Source organism: Desmodus rotundus, chromosome 4 (genome assembly GCF_022682495.2).
Source record: "Desmodus rotundus isolate HL8 chromosome 4, HLdesRot8A.1, whole genome shotgun sequence".
Classification (NCBI taxonomy): domain Eukaryota; kingdom Metazoa; phylum Chordata; class Mammalia; order Chiroptera; family Phyllostomidae; genus Desmodus; species Desmodus rotundus.
Window position 1 is genome coordinate 37,095,292 of NC_071390.1, and position 26,292 is coordinate 37,121,583.

Here is a 26,292-nt window from a genome sequence, read left to right on the forward strand (position 1 = left end):
TTGAGGCAAAGCACCAAAGCAATCAAACGGAGACAGCACAGGGACTTGAGCCCAGGAATAGAAAACACGGGGGGTGGGGGAGGGGGCCATGAAGCCAAGTTAAGACAAGGTCAGCGATTTTTATCCAGTGTGCCTCTTGTGGCACACTGGTGTATCCCAAGAATTTTAACCAAGCAACACCTGACTCAATGTAGTCAGGGGCACTGACCTCTTTTCCCTTACACTGTCCAATAAAAAAACGATAACAGCCAATACAACCAATGTAATGGTGTGAATGAATCAAAATTTTACCTATTTTTTTGTTAGATTGGCAAAAATATATTTTTTTGGTGTGCTGCAGCATTTTAGTAATTACTTTTTGGGTGCCATGAGATGAGAAAGGTGGAAAATCGCTGGACTACATGGTCAGAAGGAATTCAGGATAAGCCGGCCACAAATATGTCACCACCCCTCCACTCTGTACTCAGAAAACGCAGAGGTGGCTGATTTTATCTCCCTTCTAACTGCCTGCTTAAACTATATACCTAGTTGATCAAGGTTTGTCTGCTCTGTAACCTTCCTATGGAGGCAGTGATGAGCAGTCTGCCATCCTGCCCCATAGCATCAGCAGGAAATGTGGTCACCAGGTCAGGCAGCTGGAAAAGGAAGCCACCTAACCCTGAAATGGAAAATTCTGCCAGCCTCCTTTTTTTCCTAAAAAGCCTGCCCACTTTGTCCCCAACCTGTAAAAGCGGCCACACAGAGCCAGTTCAGACGACCTTCCTTTCCTCTGGGCTGTCTCCTTGTACTTGAGCATAAGTTTAATAAAACCCATCTGGAAATTTCTCTGGGTTTCCTCTCAATTTCTGTCTTGGGAAATCCAGGAGCCATAACACTGGTAACAAAATGGTGAGGTAAATTAATCAAAATACCTACATATGTACTTTTTATGAGAAAGGAAAATCAGATACTTAATTAAAGACCTAGAAATGTACGAGCACAGCCAGGAAAATTTTAGGCACCAAAACTTTAATGAATTTTCTAATAATGTGCTTTCATTAATAAAAATAGATACACAAATTTGCTTAGAAAACTATTTACTAATGAGTTATAAATATGCCACATACACTCACTAGCGAAGCCCTATAGAAGGTCAATATTTCATACATATGAAGCTTGTCAATATGAGTTTATAACTGCAAATATTAAGTGCAATGTAAATTTAATAGGATAAAGAAAAATGACTTTTAGGTCACTTACCCAGAATGAACAGGACTTGAGACAAGATTGACATTGTCCAAGGTGTCTGCAGCCCAGCTATAGTGTCTAAGAGAATCTGAATCAAATTCTCTAGTGAATGTTAGATGCTGAAAAACAAAATGATAGATTGTATCAACAACCCACACAGACACTGGCTTCTCTGAATTTACAATAGATACCCATATGTCTCTATAAGGACAGATAGTACCCACGTGTCTCTGTAAGTCCAGAGAGTCTAACGTTCAAAATACATTTTTTATATACTTCACTACAGGTCTACATTGATGTTTCAAGAATCAGAAAACAGAAGACTTCCATTCAAGATGGAGGCAAAGGTAAACATGGCTCCCTCCTCATACGATCACAGCAAAATTACAGCTCATCTACAGAATGAATCTCTCTCAGAATTGTCAGAAAATTGAGCTGTATGGAAGTCCAATAACCAAGGAATTAAAGAAACCACAGTCATCCAGACAGGTAGGAGGGACAGAGGGGCGGAGATGCAGAGACACGGAATAGTCTGTCCCAAACCCATGTGTGGTAGATATAAAATGGAGGGATATCTTAGGAGCGAGGGATCCTGGACCCACACCAGACCACTCAGCTCAGGATTCCAGTGCCAGGAAGATAAGTCTCCATAATGTCTTGCTGTAGAAACCAGTGGGGGTTGGGTCAACAGAAGAAACTGCATGATTCTCAGGCATTTTCTCTAGGAGGACCTGTGCACAAGAACTTACTCAGACTCACTCCCTCTGAGCTCCAGCACCAGGGCAGCACCTTGAAGGGCACCAGTGGCATATGGGGAGGAACTAAGTGTCTAGCATCAGGGTGAGAGCTGGGGAACGGCTTCCTTCCAGACAGAACTGCAGAGGGTGGCCATTGTTATTTTTCTGAGCCCTCCCCCACAGACAGCCACAGTGAGGGGCACCATATCTGACTCTCCATCAACCTGGCTCACATGGTGATAAGCTCTTCCCTGACGATTACCTAAGGTCTGCCCCATCCAACTTACAGGCCCACCCAAGCTGGTAGCAGTGGTTTTCCTTGTGAAGGGTTGGGCTAGGCCAGGCCTCAGACCTTCCTAAATGTGCTCAAATAAGCAACAGCTGAGCCCAGCCCCTGTCACTGAGTGGCGCCAGGCCCAGCACTAGCAGCAGCCATCTGCACACTGTTTTATAGCTTAACCCAAGGGGCCCCACAGAGAACACAAGTGGAGACTGACCTTGGCCTATACCACCTGGGATACCCCAGGGCCTACTCACCCAGTGGACAGCTACAGACCACATTGGAACACTACCCAACCACCTCCACAAGCCACAGAGGGAGGTGGATGCTAGCCAGGGGCACAGCCAGTCCTACCAGCTGTCTGGACTGGGTAAATCCCTCCCATTGATTGGTTGACAGCAATTAACACTCATTTATAAGAGGAGGGAGTGTTCAGCCCTCACACAGGGCGCACCTTGAGTACCCATCTTGGGGGATAGGGAAGGCTGTGCCACTGGACCCTACAGGACAACTACCACAGGAAAACTACTGCATGCTACCAAGACATGGAGTCAAAGCAGCTCTACCTAATATATAGAAACAAACACAGGGAGACGGCCAAAATGAGGAGACAAAGAAAAATGGCCCAAATGAAAGAACAGAAGAAAAGTCCAGGAAAAGAGCTAAATGAAATGGAGATAAGCAATCTATCAGATGCAGAGCTCAAAAACTGGTTATAAGGATGCTCAAGCATCTTATTGAGGACCTCAAGAGCATAAAAAAGATCCTGTCAGAAACAAAGGATACACTAGCTGAAATAAAGAACAATTTATAGGGAATCAACAATGAAGTGGATGAAGCCAAGAATCAAATCAATGATTTGGAATATAAGGAAGAAAAAGACATCCAATCACTACAGCAAGATGAAAAAAGAACCCAAAATATTGAGGACAGTGTAAGGAGCCTCTGGGACAACTTCAAACGTTCTGATATTCACATCATGGGGGGCCAGAAGGAGAAGAGAAAGACCAAGTAATTGGAAACCTATTTGAATAAGTAATAAAAGAAAACTTCCCTAATTTGCTGAAGGAAATAAACATACAAGTCCCAGAAGCACACAGAGTCCCAAAGAAGATGTATGCAAAGAGGACCACATCAAAACACAGTATAATTAAAATGCCAAAGGCTAAAGATAAAGAGAAAATCTTAAAAGCAGCAAAAGAAAAGCAGATGATTACCTACAAAGGAGTTCCCATAGACTGTCAGCTGATTTCACAAAAGAATCTTTGCAAGCTAGAACAGACTGGCAAGAAGTATTCAAAGTGATGGAAAGCAAGGACCTACAACCTGGATTGCTCTACCCAGCAAAGCTATCATTTAGAATGGAAGGGCAGATAATGTGCTTCCCAGACAAGGTAAAACTAAAGGAGTTCATCATCACCAACACATTATGACATGAAATATTAAATGGACTTATTTAATAAAAAGAAAATCAAAACTATAAACACTAAAATGGTAATAAGTACATAACTATCAACGATTGAACCTGAAAAACAAACTAAAGCAGCAAGCAGAGCAGAAACAGAATCATCAATATGGAGATCATTGGGAAGGTGGCCAGGGGGGAAGGAGATCTGGGGGAACTGGGTGAAAGGTGGATTCAGAGGTACAAATCGGTAGTTACAGAATAGGCAGGGGGTTTTTAAGAGCAAGTACAGGAAATGGAGAAGCCAAAGAACTTATATGCATGACCACTGACATGAACAAAAGAGGGGGTATCGCTGGAGGAAGTCGGGGTTGCTGGGTAGAGGAGGGCAAAGAGAAAAAACTGGGACAAGTGGAATAGCATAATCAATAATAAGGGATTAAAATATAAAATGTATTGATATGCTATGTTATTTCCATCTTTTAAGAAAGCATTTTGAGTAACTGGTATAGTAAGAGGAATCAGAAAAATAATTCTGACCATGATTTTAAGCACTTCAACACATACTCTAATTCTACAACAACTATAAAATTCTTTCCCACATCTCAAAATATAAAAATAAAAAATTCAATCTCGGTGACTTCTGTTTCCAAAGTGGGGCATAGCAGTATGGTGCTGCTGCCAAGCACACCAGATAAATATGGAAATCACCTCGGGATGCAGCAGAGAACAGCTGAGGCATGAACTGGAGGAGCTACAGCTACTCTGGAGAGGGGAAGATTTTGAGCAGTTGAGCTGACGTTTTGTTGCCATTTTTAACTTGGGCATTTGTCAATAACCAGTGCAGAGGGAATTTGGGCTTTTGTATTTGCAGGGACTATTGCTGGGGAACGGAAGAATCAAAGAAGTTTGGGAGAGACTTGGGTGGCCTTGAGCATGCCTTCCATAAGAACACTGGTTGAATTCTGGGGTTTTGCAGAGCAGGAAACTCAAAATCCAACCAGAAAATCTCTGAAGGGCACATGGAGCTTTTTTGGCAGTTTCATGAAGAATAGAATTAGTTTGGGACTTGTCTGCAGAGGAGACTTGAAAATCACACCAGAATTTCAAATAAAGACCCTGAAGGGCTAGGGACAATCTGGGAGTAGTCTCAGCTGTACCCCAGCTGCAAACCAGCCTCATTTCAGCAGACTCTTAATAGGATTAAATGATGGGCCACCACTGTCTGCCCAGCAGAGGGAGGGTGAACCCTCAGTGGAGGAGTACATCGTCACTGGGTGTATCGTGTCTGCATCTTTGGTACACTTCACGTCTAGCCTGCAATGAAAAATGGCCAAGCGTGGCCAGAGCACATGAACAGAAACAGAAAAAAATCCAGATACTACAAACAGATTCCCAGGTCATCCTCCGTGTTGAAGTACACTAATGAGAACTTGAAATAACTACGATTAGTGTGTTTAAGAAAATAGGGGAAAAGAGAAAAAGGAAAATAAAAGGAGGATAATTCAACAAAGCACTAGAATATATGTAAGAAAGTGTCAGATGGGCATTTGTCTAGTTCTCAGTACAATACTAGTTCTTGTCTAACACAGTAGGAAATGGGGTTAGTGAACTGGAAGCATAAATAGAAAACCATACAAAACGAAGGCTAGATTTTCTTAAAAAGAATAGAAAATACAGAAAATAGAGACATGTGCAACACAGTGAAAAACTTTAAAATAGGTGTAATTTAGAAGAGGAGAATAAAGCAGAAGCTCTATTTGAAGACAGAATGGCTAAAAATATTTTAAATCTGACATAAGATATTATCCCGCAGACCAAAAATAAGATCAATCTCAATTTTTGTCCTGTTAAACATCTGCTCAATACTGAAACCCCATTAAATGACAGAACTCAAAGAAAATAATAAATATGATAGCATCAAAGTTGAAAAGAATGCCTAGAAACTAGGGCAACATTGTTTAAAATAAAAAGTAGGAGAGAACATATAAGAGAGCAGAGAAATCAGTTCAGGAATTTAAAATCTTCTTCCCCTCTCCCCCCAAAAAAATTCTAGAAAGAGAAAAATAGAAAAATAGAGAAGAAATCAAGGAAATAATTCAAGAAACTTTCCCAGAGCTGAAGACCTGAGTCCCAGAGTGAAAGGACCCACACAGCGACGAGCCTATGGAGAAATGCAGGCCCCGCTCTGGCATGTCATGGGCAGCTTCAGAGCCTGGGGACACAGAAAGACTCTCCAAACTCAGAAAAAATGGTCACAGATGGCAGATTTTGACCAGACTTTTAAGAAAAAAAAAACAAAAAACAAAAAACTGAAGTTAAAGGCAATGAAGCAATTCCTTCAGTGTTCTGAGGACATGATTTTCAACCCAAAATTCTATAATCAGCTAAAAAAATTGTATGACTATAGAATTAAGAATAGAATTATATAAAAACCTCTCTCTCTCATATATATATGGATATATTTATGTGTGTGTGTGTACACACACACACACACACACACGAGTACGTCTGCTGCGCTCTGTAAAGGAAACTATTGAAAGATGTACTCCACCAAAATGAAGGACTGAACCAAGAAGTAAGGCACAGGGTCCAACACGCGAACAGGGGCTTTTCGTGGTGACGGTGGGGGAGCAACCGGGAGGACATCTGCTGCAGCACGCCCGCCAGGAACTTGACAAGTAAGAAAGCTCTAGGAGAGATGAATTAACTAGATGAATATAGAACACCTAACAAGTGTGAACATACTGAGAGGAGATTTGCACAACTGGGGAGGAGTGTGTGGGTTGAACTAGTGATTTGTACAGAGAACACCAACCTAATGTAAAATTCTAGGGAAAGCAAAATACTATGCCGGAAAGCAAACGCAATCATCATATACTTCACATCTGTAAGTAATATTTACATAGGTATAATTATAGACGCACTGAACACATACTGGTATGACTAAAATAAAACACAACTGCTTGGGGGAAAAGGGGATGGGAAAATAGGTGGGAGAGGAGAGGTATTTAAAAAATTAAAGCTCCCATCTTCCATTTGGGGGAGTCAATAAATAATTCCTGAAATGAGGAAGATCCAACAAGAAGCAATATACTTATTATTTAGAGGCATGAAAGTGTGTAAGAGTCATCGAAAGGCACACAAGCAGTTGCCTCTGGAGAGAGGAAATTGGGGGCTGAAGGTTTATATGGAAATTCCTTTTTCCCTAATGAGTGTGTCTTGGAAAATGGCACGACTTTTATTACCCAAATTTGTGTAACTTTGATAATAATACAACAAATTTCAAAAAATTACTCTGAATTACAAAGACTTTTTTAAAAGCCCTGAAATCAAATGGAAAAAAACAACTGTAGAGCGCTTACATGCAAGTCACTCTCCTATCTAGAATGCGGAACAGCTCTCTGTGCTCTCAGCGAGAGAGGACCCATTTGGTGGATGAATATGCGATCAATGGTATTAATAAGAGTTCACAGAACCAAGGTCCTAACCCCAAAATACATCACATCAGAAAGTCCCTGAATTCTATATACTTAAACCAAAGGCTAGGTGTTGATTTTAGTATGGCCTTATTTGACGACTTTACTGACTTTTGAACACCCCAACTAACCAACCTTCAGAACAGGGCAAAATATTTAGTATGAAGTGGGTGGTGCTGCGTATGGTATTTTTTTCTAGCGAACTACAACTTCTACATTTGAGGCCCTGAAGTTACTTTTCACATTTAAAAAAAAGTTCTAATAAATAAATAATACCACTCTTCTTTGGTAATTACAGTAAATTATTTACCTTTGGCACTCTTAGAAACGTGACATTAATTATTCAGCCAATGAATTATATCACACAAAAAGGTATCACTGCCGTCATGCAATATTTATCGAGGCAGGAATGTGCCAGCGCCCTGGGATTCTGCATCCCTTCCAGTTTCTGCCACCCCAGCTCCTTCCCTCTCGCAACCCTTCGCCGCTCACTGAAACTTCGTCGTAACACAAGTGAACAAACGTATAATGAACAAATTACTTACTTGTTCTACACTCTCAGCTATATGTTGCAATGTTTGTTCCAGTTTTTTTTCCATAGAGGTCTGCTTAGGTTTATGGGCAGACTTAATAATTCCAATAACTGCAATACTGACAAACAAAATGCTCTTACTACAGAGCGTCCATCTAAATAAAAAATAAGGTGATTCAACTGAACCTTCGGTTTTTAAAGAAGGAGAATGAATTGGTAGCTTCATTTTCAAGCTACCTATTTCTCTGAATACTTCTACAGATTAGCATTTACTTAAACCTGAAATGTGAAATTTGAACTGTTTCCTAATTTTAATAAAAAATAGGAATTTTGAAATATTCCGACATGTAGTGCATGGCACCATGGTAGCAACGAAAAGCTTTCATTATTTAAAATAATAAATAGGAAACCACATGTGAAGATGGTTAAAAAAGATGAACTGGAGTTGGCTCTCAAGTTTCCTACAGGAAGTCGGGGTGTTCCCAGGGTTTAATGGAAAAACTTGGCTTTGACGTTGAGTCACAGACTTGGATCTGAAAACTGCCTTTGCCACTTGTTAATGGAGAACATTTCTTTCCCACTCCTAAGTTTTCCATTCTGGAATGGCAGCTCCACTGTGTAAATGTGGGTCTCTCCCTAGCCCCGTTATATTCCTTTTGGTGCTTGAAATGTGGGGTGGTTGACCTGAGTGGTGAATATGGGAAAAGTTGCTGGGAAGGCTCTGCTCAGGTCTGAGCTTGGTCACAGAGCACAGATATCCTCCTCTGCTCCCTAAGTCTGTCTCCGTGAGGGGTGCGCCTGCCCCAGGCAGGAGATGTGGGCCTCTGACGATGACATCTGTCAATGTCATGGTTTTAGTTAGCGGGCCCACTTGGCCCACTAAGCCAGCCCTCAACCTGGCCTCCGGTGGGAATAAAGAAAATCTAATATTTTGCCTTTGACCTTTCCTTATCTTTGTTTACTGAAAGCCCTTTGGAGATGGCCGACAGGGCCTGCTGGTTTCATGCTCCATTGCATGTTTCTTAACTCTCCTCAGTCTCAGCGTTCTTATTTTCAAATTGAGGTTTGGTTGATAGGGAAATTACATGAAAATATACATTAAAAATCTGGCACCAAAACAAATGTTGGCCTGAAATTATAATGTCTGCTTACACGTGTAGTAGTTTCTACTTTTTCAAGGACTTTCATTTATATTATTAGCTCATTTGTTAAAATCTGGTAATTTCTGGAATAGAAAAGTGTTCCAGTGTCAGAACTAATCATTTACAGTTGTATATACCAAATCAAGAGAGCCCATTCAGTTAAAAGAATGCATCTCATAAATGCCTAGGTCTTATTTCTTGACTTAAAAAATTTTAAATTCCTATGTTAATAGCAATATTTCTAAGGCCTTTCCTGTTTATTGTTCTTTGAATCCTCAGAACCCAGTAGCTCTGGGAGGTAATATTTTACCCATTTCACAGGTAGGAAATTGTAGTTCACAGAGAGACTTCGAACACTTCAAAACACAAGGCCAACACCAGCACTAGGTGGGGTTAGCAGAACACTAAGTTAAGGAAAAATTCATATTGACTTAATAAGACCTTATACTGCCGTATCAAAAATGATATAAATAAGCACATCATTTTTCCTCTTGGCAGTGATGTCAAGAATACTAGTAAAATCAAAATGCACATTATTAATAGAGTCCAAAACCTGACTAATGATGATATCACCATCTCCAAGGGCTTACTACTTTCCAAAAATAGTTTCTCACTATCCCTATTCATCAGAGGAAAGAGGAGAGCAAGTACACACTGGCCTTACAAATGAGGACACACCCAAATGCCCAGGTCTGGAAGTAAATGTCCAGGCATGGAAGGAAAGAGGCAGGAGACAAGAGAGTATTGCAACGAGAAAAAGAGAAATTTAATTAACTCGAATATTAGATAATTCTCCAAGCTGCTGGCTGTCAACCCCCACTGCGGGAGGACAGCAGTTAAGGTTCTTGTCTGTCAACTCTGCTACCCCTGGAAGCCAGCAGATTAGTTGGCAGCCTGGACAGGGCCAGGGCAGGGGGAACCCACGTGGGTGTCAGTTCCCTCAGACAAAGAATAGATGACTTGGTCTGCATCACTTCAGGGCCCAGTGAATGGCACGTCCTAAAAACCTCACTGAACCTCCACTTCTGCATTAGGGGGAGGGGTCAATAAAATCAACTGCCCAAATTCACTGAGAAAATGAAATGACCCAAGTAATATGAAAGTGACTTGAAAATCTTAAATTGCTATGCAAACAAAACCACAGATAGTAATAATTCTATTCTCCCAGGTTTTTTTCAATAATGGAAGATAATTTATTTCTTAAATTTATATAACATTACAGCCACCTATGTAGCTTTTTAGGATAGCATATGTTTTATCAGACTACAGAGATGTTAATCCCTGCTGGATTAACAAGCAATAGGGGTATTGCTGTGACAAATACGTGTCTAAACATCCAAAAGACATATGAAAAGATGCTCAATATCACTAATCAGAGAAATGGAAATTAAAATCACAATGAGATACCATCTCACACCTGTCAGAATGGCCATCATCAATAAATCAACAAACAACAAGGGCTGGTGAGGATGTGGACAAAAGGAACCCTTCTGCGCTGTTGGTGGGAATGCAGACTGGTGCAGCCACTGTGGAAAGGAGTATGGAGATAGCTCAAAAAATTAAAAATGGTTCTGCCTTTTTGACCCAGTGATCCCACTTTTGGGAATATATCTGAAGGAATCCAAAACACTAATTTGAAAGAACATAAGCACCCCTATGTTCATCGCAGTGTTATTTACAATCACCAAGATACAGAAGCAGCCCAAGTGTCCATCAGTAGATGAGTGGATAAAACAACTATGGGACATTTACACAACGGAATACTACTCGGCTGTAAAAAAGAAGATTTTACCATTTGCGACACTATGGTTGGACCTGGAGAACATAATGCTAAGTGAAGTGAGCCAGGCAGAGACAGACAAGTACCATATGATTTCATTCATATGTGGAATCTAATGAACAAACTGAACTAATAAGCAAAATGGAGACAGACTCATAGATGGAGAGCAGGATGACAGCTAAGCAGAGGGTTGGGATAGAGGGGCTGAACAGAGAGGAAAAAGGATTTATGGATGACAATTGTGGTGATTGTGGGGGAGGGGGTACAGGGGGACTAAATGGTAATAAAAAATACAAGAAAAATTTATTTTAAAAAATCAGCTCTTCCTGAGGTGAATGTGCTTTCCTTGGGTCTGCTATATTTCCTTTCTTAGAGTGGCCCTGTGGCTCAGTGGTCACCAGCAGAATGGGTTCAAGTGGACATCAGATTGAAATTCTATTCTCAGCTCTACCATGTAATGCCACCCAACGTGACATCGCGCAAGTGAAATGCTCCTGCCAGCCCCAGTCTGTTGGTCTGTGAGGTGGCAATGATAATACCTGGAGCATAAGGTGGCTAAAAGCATGAAATGAGAAGATCTCTTCAACAAAATGTTGTGGCAGGTGCTGCACTAAGTCTTAAAATTATTGTGACTGACAGTAGATATTGGGCAAAAGAAATGGCAACCTGACACCAAAATAAAGAGTAGCTCTGCCTGGCCACCCAGCACAACCACTTGCAAGTATTCTTTTAAGAAACGAATGCCATCTTTAAAAAAAGTCTAATTCATAATCACGGAGAACAGAATGGTGGTTACCAGAGGCTGTAGGGCAGAGGAAAAGGGAAGATATTAATCAAAGGATTAGTTAATTAATCAACTTTTAGTCATAAGATGAATGAACTCCGGAAGCCTGATGTACAGCACCGGAACTGTAGTTAGTGATGATGTATCATACACTTGGAATTTGCTAAGATGTAGGTCAGAAGTGTTCTCATCACACAGAATAAACGACAACCACTGAAGGTGACGGACATGCTAATTAGCTTGATTGTGGTAATAATCATTGCACAATGTGTGCATGCATCGAAACATCATGTTATACACCTTAAAAAATAGATTCCATAAAAGAAAACCTGATTCAAGCGGCAAAATAAAATAGAATTAAAGACGACTGACTAAAGCAGGTCTTTTTTAAAAAAAGTAATTCTTTCCTTGAAGTCAGCTAATATTACCTCTTAAGACCTATTTAAAACTATCATATAAACCATAATGAAGCTGGGTTCTTTGGCGGTTCCAAATCTGATTGATTTCAAGAGAATTTAGCTACCAACTTCAACAAAATAAAGTGACTGAAGGTCAGGGTAGAAGCTGAGATGCTAACACACCAACATCCAGCTCAAGGTGTGTAAATGAGCTGCACTACCTTAAGTCACAACACCAACTTCTCTGCCTTAAAAGAAAAATCTGTAATCTTGCTGACCAATCTGCCAGAAGTGTGGAATGGATCACCCCAGTAATGCTGGCGAAGCACTTTGAAGAGAAAAAGCAGCATATTAAATGTCGCTAGTCAACGGTGCTTATCTTCTAGGGGACTATCTCTAGCAAATCTTTAATCCCAGGCTGGCTACCTTCTGCCACCATGCACATTTTTGAGAGCACCTTAGAAATTAGCTTAAATGAAAGACATAGGAAGGCAAAGCTGCTGCTGTGGGGGAAGGGAGTGTATGTTTGGGGGGTGTTGTGGAATGGGGTTGAGAGGTAGAGGAAGAAACCTATTAGCATAACCAGCTTTTGGATTAGGCATTGGTCTCCCTTTCTATTACTGAGATAATTGAAAATGGCTAGGTCTTGAAAAAAAATAAATGTGAAATTTCTCCTGAAGAACCCCTCCAACTTGCCTAGTACATGACTTACTAACATATCAAGTAGTACATAACACAATATATGACTAAATACACATGAGATCACCTTTAGCTTCAAAAAAGGCCATGTCCAACTCAAAGGATCTGGAATCCTAGGCCATGAGGTAAATGAGAAAAGTTTCGATACGACAGTTGCCTCCAGGTACAGGGAGACTATAACAAGGCCTCAGACATTAAGTACAGACTCATCTCCACAGTTACCACTCAAATAGCCAAGGCATCTGTTTGCACACTAGTTAAACCTTCTCAACTGGTCGCCCTTTGAAGCCCTGCCACTTGTCCTCTTAGACATAAACACTTGGGCCAATCTGGTCTGAAATGGGAAAGTCTGCCAGAGTCTCCTCGGAGAGGGGCAGGGCTGCGCAGCTGCCCCATTCCCCTCGTCACTGACATCTGCCTCTCCATCAACAGGACGGAAAAGAAGTGGAAGGTGCTCATTCCTTAGTGATCAAAAGGGCAAAGAACGCCTTTCTAAGAGTTTTTGCTTGGAAACACCCAACTTCACAGATATTCTCTTAAATCACAGCTCATTTTCTTTTTACTTTGTTAAAATTAGATTTATTCCTAGAGAGAAAGCACACAATGACAGACTCTCAACACTGAGTGGCACCTTAAGATGCCAGAGGACTTTGTGCATTGCCCTTGGTATGCGGTTGTTTTATTTCGGGGTTGATGACCACCAACAGCAATCACATTAGTGAGGACAGAAACCCAAACTAAACTGGCTGAAGACTCCCTCTCTCCAGGGGTCGGGGAGTAGACCGAGATGAATTTATCTGTTTACACAGTGGGAAAGTCTGGGTGGCACTAACCACGGGCGTGGCTGAATGCAGCCGTGGCTCAGAAGATGTAGGAATCCTTGGTCTTCATGTTCCAACCCCAGGAACTTTGGATTCACTTCATCTTATAGCTTAGCAACCCCCGAAAGGCTGGACCAAGTCTCACATTTAAGTCTTATTGGGCTGGCTAAGATTTTTCATTTAACCCTAACGCAATTATGGTAATCCAGGAAAAGGAATGCTCTGCTCTGAAAGGCCAGGTCTGGGGCTCATCCTTGGAGCAGGGGGAAGAATTTCAACCCCTTCTAAACTACATTGACTGAGAAATGGGGGGCAGAGGTTTGAGCATCAGGTCCTATGACTGCCACCTAGAGAAGGCAGAATCAGTGCATGCAGCAAAAACAACCTGTGTCTCTTACATGATTTCTGCTCTTCTCCCATCCTTGAGTAACTGCCAGAAATCATACTGAATTAATGTTTCTGCCAGCAAAATACATCCCTTGGTCTTACCACTGCTTCTAGGGTCATTCAAAGAAAGTGTAATTAATTAGTTAGCCTGCAAAGTATTTTTAGACCATAATCATGCCTTCTACCTCACATCCATGTAAAGGTCAAATATTTCCATTCCTTTAATGATGTCTTATATGCCATAGTTTTAAGCAGAAATCATTTTCTCCATAATTTTCATAACTTGCTGAATATAAGTTGTCAGTTCCCTTTAAAGCACATTAAATAAGAACTTATTATTAGAGTTAGAAATAAGCATAATGAGTAACACATGTCTAAACATAATCTTTCAGGCTAAAAATGGATAAAGATGATGGTACCACACCCATACTAAGAACACTAGTGAGTATGAGATCCTGGGGGACAGAGTAAAGCTGGGGCTCTTGGCTGGCTTCCTTCTCACTCACACTGAGCAGTGCAGATGTGTGCTGCAGGAGTAGACTGGCGTTAAAAGGAGGCGCCCTGGAGCCAGATGGCCGGGGACTGCCATTTACCAGCTGTGTCCCCTGGGGTGAGTTATTGAAGCTGTCTGTGCACTTGAGTTTCTTCATCTTTCTAACGGAGCCAGGAAATGGTCTCATAGGACTTTTGTGAACTGTAAATGAGTTAGTGCTGGTACAACTCTTAGAATAGTATCTGGCACATAGTAGGAACTCAAAATCAGCTGTTTGCACCACCCTCACTGTAAGCATTACCACCCTACCCCCTGACGCTTATGGCTTCTGAGGACTAGTACTCCACGAAGGTAACGAGGACTGGCTGACCTGGACCACACACAGCAACGTAAGCCACACCAGATGGGACTTTCAGTAATGATGTCAGAAGGTAGGAAAGAACCAGTCTGTTCTATTTGTCTTAGACAACTGGGCTTCAGTTTAGAGTCATCCCTTCCCTTTAGTACTGTCTATTCGGGAAGGCACACTTCCAAGCACGAAGAGACATGGCCCTAAGGCAACCTGACATGCACACACCTGAGCTTATAACACAAATGCATCAGGGGTTGACTGACCAACACACTAGACCCTGGCCAGAGCACTTTAAATCAGACACTCCTATGTAGAGGTGCATTCCAGAGTCACCTGTGGAGCTTTAAAGAAACACGCGTGCCCAGGAACCCAGGCAGAGAAATTCTGGCTCTGCAGGCATCTTGTTTTCCAAACAGCCACAGAGGATTCCAGTGCTGCTCCCAATGAGGAACTCCCGCTGGGTTTCCCATTCCGGGTGCCCCAGCTCCACCCAGGTCTACCGAATCAGGGCCCGAGCAATCGTTGTTTTAAATGTTTTCCAGGTGATTCCCGTGAGTGGTCAGGCCTGAGTGTCACTGCTTTAAATAATAAAGCAGTGACAAACATGATATGTGATTTATTTACATACAATTTTCAGAAGCATATCTACAGGTGGCTCTTGATTAACAGGTAAAGGGAAAGTGCAAGAATAGGAAGTTCATGGATAACCCTATGTCAACGGAAAAAAAAAAGTCCGCTCTTGACTGCGGCAGGGGTGCGGAAGGATTAAGTGGTTTACAGACTGCCCCCGACTGCGCCCAGAAAGGAATGAGGACAGGCTCTCTTCTCCCAACGCCCTTCCCAGCCCTGGCCTCCACACCTGCCTTCGACCAGCACAGGTTCTTAGGAGCATGGGGGTGGGGGACCTGTGCAGATTGTTCTGGGTCCCCACTGTCCCGAACCTGTGGTTAATGTGCAAACCAATTAATCAGCAGCAGGATAATAAAGGGGCAACCAGGCTTTGTGTGGGTGAGGTCCGCTCATGTTGAAAGGAAGCAGCATGCAGGGGAGTTAATTTTTATTTCTTTTCCTCCTTATTTGTCAAAGGAACTTGAACTGGACAGAAACTGGGCAGCTTTCAATGTGACAGTAAGTCATGTCACTTTGCTTTAGGACTTCTCAATACTGAAGACTTCTTGCGTGCTTTAAGCAAAATCAGTACTGTGGAGACACTCCATTTTGAAATTTATAAATATAGCTTTAGAGGCACGATGAACATAAAGTAATAATTTTGTACTTAAAGTCTTAACACAAAGGGTGTAAACGAATCTCCACAGTAAACCCTTCTCAGCCTTGCACAAGAGTAACTGGACTTCTCATCTCTTTTGAGGAACTAGCCTCTTCTCTCCCTTCTACAATGAATGAGACACCAGGGACTAAACAGGTTAATGCACCTCTTTTGGGAATTGTCTTCCCCTGTCCTCCAAGTTTTTATTTTGAAGGTGTTCATACAAAGTTGAAAAACCCATATAAGGAATGCCCGTGTATACTCCACCTACGTTCAACAATTAATATTTTGCCACATTTGCATTTTTCTTCTCTCTCCCCCCACACATACACTTTTTTCCTGAACCACTTGAAAAAAAATAGCTGACTTAACAACTACTTCAGTTCTGAAAACTTCAGCATGCATTCCCCTGTATAGCTTCAATACTGTGATCACTGCTAAGAAAATTAACAATTTCCTAACAGTATAGCCACTCAATGTTCAAGTACCTCCAACTGTTCCTAAAAGGTCATTGTGCCCTTCATATTTTTTTTTTCCAAATCTCTGGTGAATTTATCATGAAGGTGTGGGGCCAGGAGTAAGGTTATATGCTCATTAAACATGTTCTTTCCCCAAGGAGTGCTTGTCAGGCCATGGCATTCTCCGTACTCATCAAAGAGAGCAACTTGCTGCTTCTGCAGTTATTAAGATTCCTTTGTAAAGGTTTCGTGATGTCCTGCACCTTCCTTTCCCCTGACTGGCCGACAGAAGTGGTGACCTCCACAGAGGTGCTTTTGAAAGTGAAGCAGCCACAAACGGAACAAGAGAACATCAGTTTTACCTGAACACTTCTCTTTGTCCTTTATTTCTTTTCACAGATCCTTCATTCTGAGTAAATGCTGCCTCCCCCCCATTCTAGTTGAATAAGCAGGTCTAGGTAGAGACTTAGCGCTAATGGGTGGAGTGAGAACCCTCAGAAGTCTGCTGGTAACTTTGCAGCATTGCAGCCGTTCTTAGTTCACTTTAAGGTTGATGTACAGAACTTGGGAGGTAGTGTCACTATGGCAGCGATCACGGTGGTAGCAGCAATGGAGGTGATGGTGGCAGTGATGGGGGCGTGGTGGTGACGGCAATAATGGTGAGGTCACAGTAATGTTGGTAGTGGTCCCAATTTCATGTCCTTGCCCCAAAGTAAATATATAACCATGACTGGGTTCAACCAAGGATTTGCTATTCCATTACAGAACAAGACACATATTTTATGTAAGAGAAAAATGTCACTGATAGCCAAGGAATCTCTTTTCACCTGCAATTTTATGTTTTGTGGGATTTTTTTAAGGGCATAGGGAATAACAGACATTTCAACACTTGAAAGTATTACCAATGTACCCACGAACATCTCGTTTCAGTTGGGAGCATGCAGAGGTCAGGGTTACCTGACTAGGATAATGGCCACAGCCAACCAAGCGAAGAGTTCTTTAGAGGACCTCAACCAATACTTGGGTAACACCTTCCAATCAAGACCTTAGCTTCACTGTTTGAGACAACTGATATTTTAGTGTTAACACCTACTTAAACCATGACATGCTCTCACATCTGTAATCATTCCACAAAGGGTGTTCTCTTTTGTCTGACAAAACAGTGAAGAGCCACTGTACCACATCTGGGAGGCCCACTTGCTAAGAATGTTCTAGAGAGTGGAAAGTAATGAAGTGTTTGTTGTAGGTCCCTGTGAAGTACAACGTGCATCTGCATGTCTGGAAACCAGCATCTCCAGACCTGGGGGAGTCCCGAAGGTCTGACGGTCTGCTGCTTAACCTCCGACTCGGTGATAAGTGACTCACTTACTCATCCGTTCCAATTTACCAACATTGTGCAGTGAATAAAACCAGCATCACTTTACCAATTATTTATACTGTTTAAATACTATAAGCCACCTTTAAACTTAGTTCTATGGTCCAAACAGTTCCATCCATCACCGACACATGACTGCAAACATAAAACCAGGCAGCGTGTGCGTTTACAGTAACGAACCACCCCGAGTCCAGATGCAGCAGGACGACGTTTTATGGGACGTCTTGTACTAAACCAATTGTCTATCCAACCACAATTACTGAAAAAAGAGATGACACAAACACCCAATGAACCTGGCAGGGATTCTGGCAGAAAGCACAATACTTTACATCTTGGGAAGGCCCACGACAGGGCCTGTGAAACTGGAAGACCGAAAATAGGAAGGATCTAATCTTTAACTATTTGCTGAAAACAGTTTTAGCAAATTCCAACATGCGCACAAAGTTTATTCAGCAAAACCAAACATTCATGTGGATAATGTCAGCAAATTGAGCTGCCAATTATTATTAACTCTCTTTTTAAGAAGTTAAAATAGATTTGACCTAGAAATGAGAAAAGGGATCCATGCCTGTCCTAGGACTTTCTGAGTTCCTGTCTATGGGACTTTAGGGACTCACCCAGAGAAGACAGGGATATTTCCGTGGATGGCACAATTGATTTTTTCTTTAACTGGCAGCACCGGGAGATTTATAAACGCAAACTCAAACATGTCAAAATACAGTTTTTGTCATGGGACAAAGAGGCTGATTCCAACATACAAATGACAGTTTAACAATCAAAGAATATTTTTCAAAGAATGCCTACCTGCTCTTTGGATGGCACAAGGAGTTCTTCGATCATCATGCTGTCCCGGGCATAGGAGCTTCTGTTCAAGGTGTAGGACCTATCCGAACTGAAGGAGCGGAGGCTGTTGTAGTTACAGTTACCCATTCAAGAGTGGTGGATGGTGATGAGATGAATAAAAGAAAATTAATGCATGCAACTTTAAGAACAGGCACAATGGCTAAAAAAAATCAACAAAACTTGTTTTTGAAAAGACATCATCCAAAATGAAAGCCCTTCTGTTTGAGGAAATCTCTTAAGCTTGGACAATCTCATCATCAGGTTTTGTTTAAAATTAGGCCAATTGGTGTTAAATCTGTGAGAAGATGAAATGCATACAAATTTTGGATGTCACACTCTAACAGCTGGCCCACAGGACAACTGAGAAGAACCGGATGACTCCAGATGATCTGATTACCTGAGAGATTTTTCTATGGTAAGACCTCACATTAGGTTCCCCTCTTTCCGGTCCTTAGCTGTCTAGCGTGCCCTATTGAATGAAATTATGTCTGCTATAGATGGTTCTGTTTATATGTGTTTGGGAACTAGATAAGTGTTTAACTTACTGAAAGGTTTATATTTGCTACTCGTGGAAAGCATCGGAAGGAAGGAAGTAGTGTTGTGAGTACATCTCACATGCTCCTTTGTCAGCTTTCTGGCCTTGACAATTCCAATTCCATGTGTGGTTATGTGTTCTTACCTTGCTCTACTCTTTTTGTACTTGCTCCTTCTACCCTTCACCTTTCCAGCTGCTTACGAATCCTCTACACAGCCCCTGAACTTCCCAGAGTGCAAGCTTTCTTGTGTCTTGAAGTGCTACTCACCATATTGACCTCTTAACTAAAAACCAGTAGGGGGTTGGGGATGGGAGAGATGGTTGAAGGTGGTCAAATGGTCCAAAATCCCAGTCATGAAATAAGTCCTGGGGGTATAATATACAGCATGGTGACTATAGTTAATAATACTGTATATATTTGAAAGTTGCTAAGGGAGTAGGTCTTAAAAGTTCTCATCACAAGGAAAAAAATTATAACGGTGTGGTGATGGATATTAACGAGGATAATTATTCTGCAATAGATACATATATATTGAATCATTATGTTCTATACTGGACACTGATATAATAGTATTTGTCAATTATATGTCAAACTTAAAAAAGGCAATAGAGAAAGAGACCCTGGGGACCCTGCACACATCCACACGGGACACGCAGGCTGGTCCGAGCCTTGGCAGAGCACCTTGTGACCCTACAGGAGGGCAGAGGATGGAGGCTTGGGAGGAGCTGCTTCAGGCCATCTCCCACGTGCCTCCCTCTCTCACCGGCCATGGCAGGCTGTCCCCAGGCAGCTTTCCATAGTTTCCTGAGGCTTCCTGCCCCTGTCTTCCTTGGAAAGAGTAGCAGAAGGTGAAACCACTTAGCTGCACTCTAGAACTGGCTCTTCAGCCATGGAGTACCCCACAGCTAGTGTGGCACGCAGCCCCTTGGTTTTGGTGTCACAGGTTTTGGTATAGGGTCAAGGACCATAGTCCTTGGCATCTGTCACTGCCTATGTAATTAATAAACTGTCTGAATATAAATGTGGCTGCTTGAATCTTTACCAGTAGACTCGGTCAGACTCTGGCCTTGGCCTTGGGTGTACTAGACAGGGAAAAGAGCAAAGAAGGGGCAAATAAGGACTCCTTGCTTTACACAGAACTATTTCTTTTCCCCTCTGCAGTTGCTATGCTAAACATTACCCAAAGCGAGTATTTTTTTTTATCAATATGCAGAGGCCCCTGAATTATAAGTATTATTCTAAGTGTCTACGTAAATGGGTAGGTACATTCTTCTAGGATTAAGCCTTAGCTTTCACCAGAATCTTAAAGGGATCTCGGACTCCAAAATAACCATTATTCTACAGCCATTATGTAGTGTATTCAGCAAATATTTACTACGTGACTATTATGAGCTAGTCAAAATATTAGAAACAGGATATAAAAGCAAGAAAATAAAAGCATGACCCCTGCACAGAGGAGCCTACCTAGTAAGCCACATGAACTTGAGCACTGCACAGTCGGGCCTTCAGTGTCCAGCTGTATGACTCATACACCCCCCCCCCCCCTTCCAGTTGTCAACATTTCTTTGTTATTCCTGTTCCTAGTCCCTTTACATTCTCTCCAGTACAATACAAGCTTCCTAAAAGCAGGGATTCTCTTCCTACCCTGTCACTCAACACTGTTACCAGGACTTTTTGTGATGATGGACGGGTTCTAAACCCTCACTGTCCAATACAGCGTCCACGGGTCACAAGGGGCCACTGTGCACCTGCAGTGTGGCTAGTGACTAAAGAACTGCATTTTTGACCGTATTTGATTTCAACTAGCTTTAATCTGAATTGCCATGTCACCTAGGGGACACACACCAGACAGTGCAACTTCTAAGTGCTCATGGCGAGGGTCTGTTTTGCCCCAGTGATGAGATTTGAGAAACTCACTCTACGCATCAGACATTCACTTCCTTAAGTTATGGTTTCTACAGAGTATGTTAATATTGGTGGTACATGAGCACGGTTTTACTGTAGATGTGGACTAAGCCTTAAATGTTTTCAAAAATAATTACATATTAACTTTAATTTCAGTTTTTAAAGGTATCTAAGATTTGTCAACATGTTTTAAACATCCCCTCTTTCTTTTAACTTAAACATGCATGCCAACTACAGAAGAGGGCCCAGAACTGGGAGCCATCAACAGAAAGGCTGAAAGATGTCTCCGTTTTATGCCTCTAAAGTTCTTACTCCTGACTGTCCCAGACCAACTTACAATAGACAGATGGAGCCAATTAAATCCATCAAGCTCCACTCAGAATCCTTAATACAGAGAAGTAATTTCAGCTACTAAAATTAGACATTATTTGCATGGGGATCTGGAAAGCATTAAATTGTTTTTAACTAAGGTCAACTATATTATTCGTAGTCATCAGTATACCTTAAGTGTTAAATACAGGAAGTATTAGAAAAGCACATGCCTAAGAATTCTTAAAACTATACTAATGTGCCTAACACAACTCAAAGAAAACAGCAACCAGCAAACAAACAGCTCTTCAAGACTTTGATGGCCAGTGAAATTTCTCCAGTTTCTTCATGCACTATACAGACTTTGTTAAGGGAAAGAAGTTCCTTAAATATTCAGTCAGTTTTGTGTAGTAACACTTCTGATCATACATTTAGTTACTTGCTAATTTCCTCAGAATCACAAAACTGATTTGCTAGAGCTGAGCAGGAAAAAAAAAAAAAAAGCATGTCGGAACGACACAGCACAGCACAGCACAGCACAGCACAGCACAGCACGATGCCGAAGAAAAGAAAAATGAGAAAATGAGCCAGGGAAGGGCAGGGAAACGCTGGGAAAGTGCCATTTCTTACCTGATCTTGGGACTATTTTAAAATATTTTTAGAAAAAAATCAGGAGAAGAAAGCAAAAAAAAAAAAATGAGACGGGGGAAAAAGAAAAAAATGTTATGGTTGAATGAGATACACATTTAATGTATTACTTTTTAAATGTTACACTCAGAATATTATACTCTAACGGGACCTTTGAACATTGGCTTTCTGATGTATTTTTATATTTGCCTCTGAGCATAACATGAGTTGCCAATGTAAAAAAATGAGTTACATATAACAGCAACAAATAGTAATAATGGTGCAATCAAAACCAGAAGTATGAAAGCCTTAGAACCTTCTCGGGAAAAAATTATGAGACAATATTCAGTTTCATCACCCACTGGATGTCAGCTGCTACACAATTTCCTATATACAAATGAGTAGTCCACAAAATGTTATCTTCTGTAAACTATCTCAGGAAGAGAATCAGCTGGCTATTGGATTATGAAAGCTATTATATCTCTAAATAGAATTTTCCTTTGAGATCCTTTAAGATTCTGCAATTTTCATTTATAACTCGTTGCGATCTGTTAGTACACAAAATATTACACATTATAAAGTTATTTCCCCTTCTTGTTAATGATACCTGTTACAAGAAGATTTTGTCTATATAAGCTATATATATATTAATAAAGCAAAAAATCTAAGTTACATGAGATTCCAAATTCTGTTAAAAAAAAAAAAAAGACTAACAACAAAAAAAATCAATTCAGTATCTAAACTGGCCACATCAAGGACAGTGAGAATTAACTCTCAGGTTTACCTTGTGGGAAGTGTCATTTGCTCTTAGACAATGAAACTTTTTACAACAGACAGTCAAAGTATAGGAAAATGTCCCCGGGCTATGGCTTAGGTGGTTTAATTATTAGCTTTAAAATAACTTGACTGTCAGCAAACAAGCTGTTAATCCAACCAGGGAAAAGAAGTCCCCGAATTTTGGACAAGGCCCTGTTTCTTTCAACCAGTGTCAGGCGTGAGCCAAGCTTTTCCACATACCAAAGTTTTACGCTTTAGTTGTAAGGATTGAGTTCACCACTATTCCTGTCTGTGACTCTTGGCAAGTCACTGTCACACTCCGAACATGTCCCTTGTAAACAAACTAATGCAGAGTTTTAGAAGAGATACTCAAACTCTTGGCAGGCAATTCTAATAAACGATATGTAATTTTAAACCAAAAATACCCTTTCCAGTCTCAATCATGCATTATTCTTTCAGTAATGAAGAGAGAATAGTGAATAATCAACACAAATATTTCTTGTTACTGGAAAATAAGATTTTTCTTTTAATATAGAACAAAATTTAGTTTTGAAACATGTAACCCAGATTGGTTCTCCCCGTTTTGTCTGTGAGCTCTTTTGCTACTATGCTTGAAGCAGGACTACAAGGTGGGAGAAAACAGAACAAACAACTAGCACGTGCACTCACATAAAACTAAGGACTGAAAACCACGAAAGAAAATAGCGGAGTGTGTACACTTGAGTTGAGAACATTTCACCAAATACATCTCCTTATCCAAAGAGCACATTTGGGAACAATGGGGAAAATGAAAATGATGTTGGTTTATGACAAATCATGGTGGTTTTAAATTACCTATGAAAAAACAGCAACAATAAAATACCTGGCAGAACGGGGCCCGAGACTAAAGCCCATGTAGCCTTCAGCAGGCAGAGAGTCATCGCCCAGTTCTTTAAGGTCCTGGGGCCCCAGATACTTGTCGGTGTCCCCCGTCATCGCATCTTCACCTGCAGACGCACAAAAGCAAGGCCCAGGTCAGAAGCTGCCCGTTTGAGAACGGTCTGTGGTGGAGAACCCGCTCCTCTGGTGTTCAGCAAACACCCATCTGTCACAGTCATCTTCTCCTGGCCCCTACATACTGTTTGTACCTGCCATGTAGCAGGAAAAAGTACAGGCAGAGGTTAGTTCATAATTTCAAGAGTAAATTTAAGTAGCAGAAACAGCTCCTGGTGTTAAGTACCAATTTTAATACATTTCCTCTGCCTCCTTCCTCCCACTCGAGCCCTGGCAAACCAGAAAGAAGCATCTTGTATGTCCATTAGTTGTCTGCACGCAGCTCACTGTGATGAGGGCAGCTTGTTTGAATGGATGTTGATGCGAAATAAAAACCATCCCTTCCTTACTTTCTGGAAATTATATGTGGAAAAGGACTTTTGTTTAAATAGTCTTCACACACACAGCATTTCAGTTTGGGGCCTAGGCAAGAAACTAGAACATTACTTAACCTGAACTATACTGTTCAATTGGAGAACCTTGAATCATTTCAATTTTCAACTCTTTCTAAACCAATCAACTTAACGACCCAGTCCATTGGCCCCAGTGTCTAAACGCTCCTTGCAAAGTAGCTCTTCCTTCCATAGAGACCAAATGGAGGTTTCAGCAGTTTGAAAAAGGAACTATATACAATCAATTGCTCTTTAGCCATCGATACAAAGAGTTAACCCCATAAAATACTTTTACTAGCTACATATGCATAACATGACCTCACACGGAAAAACCACATTCCAAGAGTGACAGGGCAGGTTTTCCAGATGCCTTTTGCCCTCAGTGACGGTTCCCATCCTTGCAAAATGTAGCACAGGCTGTGGAAAAGTTCCTTCCGCAAAGAGGCAAACTCTATCTCTTTTTTATGACTCTCATTCTCTTTCTGGACACAAACTTGGCTGGCCGGGTAAAGATTTCAAAAGCGTGCATTATGTTTTCTCAAAGGTAAGTGATTCATCTGCTCCAGCTATATTTTCCAATTCCCTTCTCAGTCCCATTTATAATTTCCATTCATTTAAACTCAGGAAACCACAAGAGCTCAGCCTTTAAACTACCAATCAAGTCTAAAAATACACCATCAACTACTGTTTTTGCAAACGTAAAAACTAAACAGATTAACTTTCTCCTGTGACCCAGTACCCAGAGATTATTTTAAGTAACTATTCACAACTGGGCTAATTTGCACACTCACCACACAGGAGACAAAAACAGCACACACCAAGCAGGACTTAAAGAAAGATCTTACTCTGTCGTAAAGCCATTTCCACCAGGCGGGGCTGATCAGACGCTGCTCTCCTGATGCTTCCTGACGTTCCCTGGAATTCCTTAACCAGTGATTTAGAATCTACCTCCAAAGCAACCCAAACAAACCAATCCCTGGGCTGTATCCACGGTCTTCACCACCACCGCAGAGTTCCTCTCAGCATCTTCTCCTTGTAGGCAACTGAGGAATCGCACATCGTTTGCTATTCATCAGAGTTCAAAGATTTTCAATATTTCAGGCCAAAAAAAAAAAAAAAAACCCAAACCCCAAAAACTCCACAAAACAAAACCTGGCTACTCTTAATTGAGATTAAGATCCTTTTGATCACCGCGCAGACGTCCTTTTAAAGCTCCCTCTGATTGGATTAAAAACTCCTCTGGCAAGCCTCTAGCAGGACCGAATGGTGACATAAATGCAAGCCCTGAGTTATTTGTATGTAAATATGAGGGCAGCTCCAGTGTAGACTTTCGGTAATTTGATACCGGTGCTCGGTGCCTAACCGGGTAACCGAGACAGCACTAAACCGAGGGAGAATCAGCAAGCGAGGTGCTGCCTTTAATTACGAGGTGACTCTTTCCGAACAGGAATGAAGAGCTGGCCAACCCAGGTAGAGAAAAAACAAGAAAACAAAGAAGTGGCCCAGGCGGGGAGTGGCAGGGAGCTTCAGGGAAACTTTCAACTTTGTTCTCAGCTGGGAACACCAGGAGCCTCGGTTATTTATGGTCCCTGTCAGGTGGAAGGAGGGGAAAAAAAAGACAGAGGGAGGGCCTGCCCTTGAGTCGGAGTTGTGAAACTGTGGGGCAGAGGGAGGAAGCAGTGATTCCCATAACTCTCCAAGAAGCTCATGAGAACACACTCATCACTGCTGCTTTTTAGCAAGAGTTTGAGGAAAAGAAGCAGAAGTGAGACCATCTGGAAAAAGCAGTGGATGTTCGGCTTTATTTTTGGCACAGGTTCTTTCAACCCTTTAATACACTGGAAGGAACTAACTGGCTCTCCCTCTTGAGAGGTCCCTGGAGGCGGGTGGGGTGCGGGCTGGGGGGGGAGCGGGGGTCCGGGAGCTTGGGCTGGAGAGGTCTTTGCTGCACTGGGTAGGTGTTTCTGTCACTTTGCTGTTACATTGTTTCCCTCTCTCTGGGACTCCTGGCCTGCCTTCACAGCTGCTCCACCCTGTTTATGTTGGCAAGTGTTGGCAAAAACTAAGCAAACTAAGCAAACTAAGCCTAAGCGGGACTGCTGCACCCTCCATCTGGGTACATTGCAGAGGCAATTTCGTTACTCTTTTTCAGAATAACTGGAGGCTCAGGCTAGAAAGTAAGTAAAGGGTGTGAAGCTGTCCTGCTGAAGTAGGTGGTTTGCAGCACTTTTTTCGTTATAGTGCATCTATCTCAC

The 26,292-nt window shown here is 41.7% G+C and overlaps 1 protein-coding gene across 5 annotated transcripts in view; it reads right to left on the bottom strand.

The window, feature by feature from the left end:
- Positions 1–26,292, bottom strand: part of ANK3 (ankyrin 3) — a 616,244-nt gene that overhangs the window by 76,102 nt on the left and 513,850 nt on the right. For 4 of the 5 annotated variants that reach the window (XM_053922530.2, XM_045195999.3, XM_045196000.3 and 1 more), the window contains 3 exons: positions 23,476–23,599; positions 18,421–18,523; positions 1,240–1,346 (listed from right to left, as the gene is read on the bottom strand). In XM_053922530.2, coding sequence (XP_053778505.1) covers positions 1,240–1,346; positions 18,421–18,523; positions 23,476–23,599 — 334 coding nt within the window. Of the gene's footprint in view, positions 1–1,239; positions 1,347–18,420; positions 18,524–23,475; positions 23,600–24,882; positions 25,881–26,292 lie in introns of those variants that run through there. The other variant, XM_024561132.4, reaches the window with a different exon arrangement.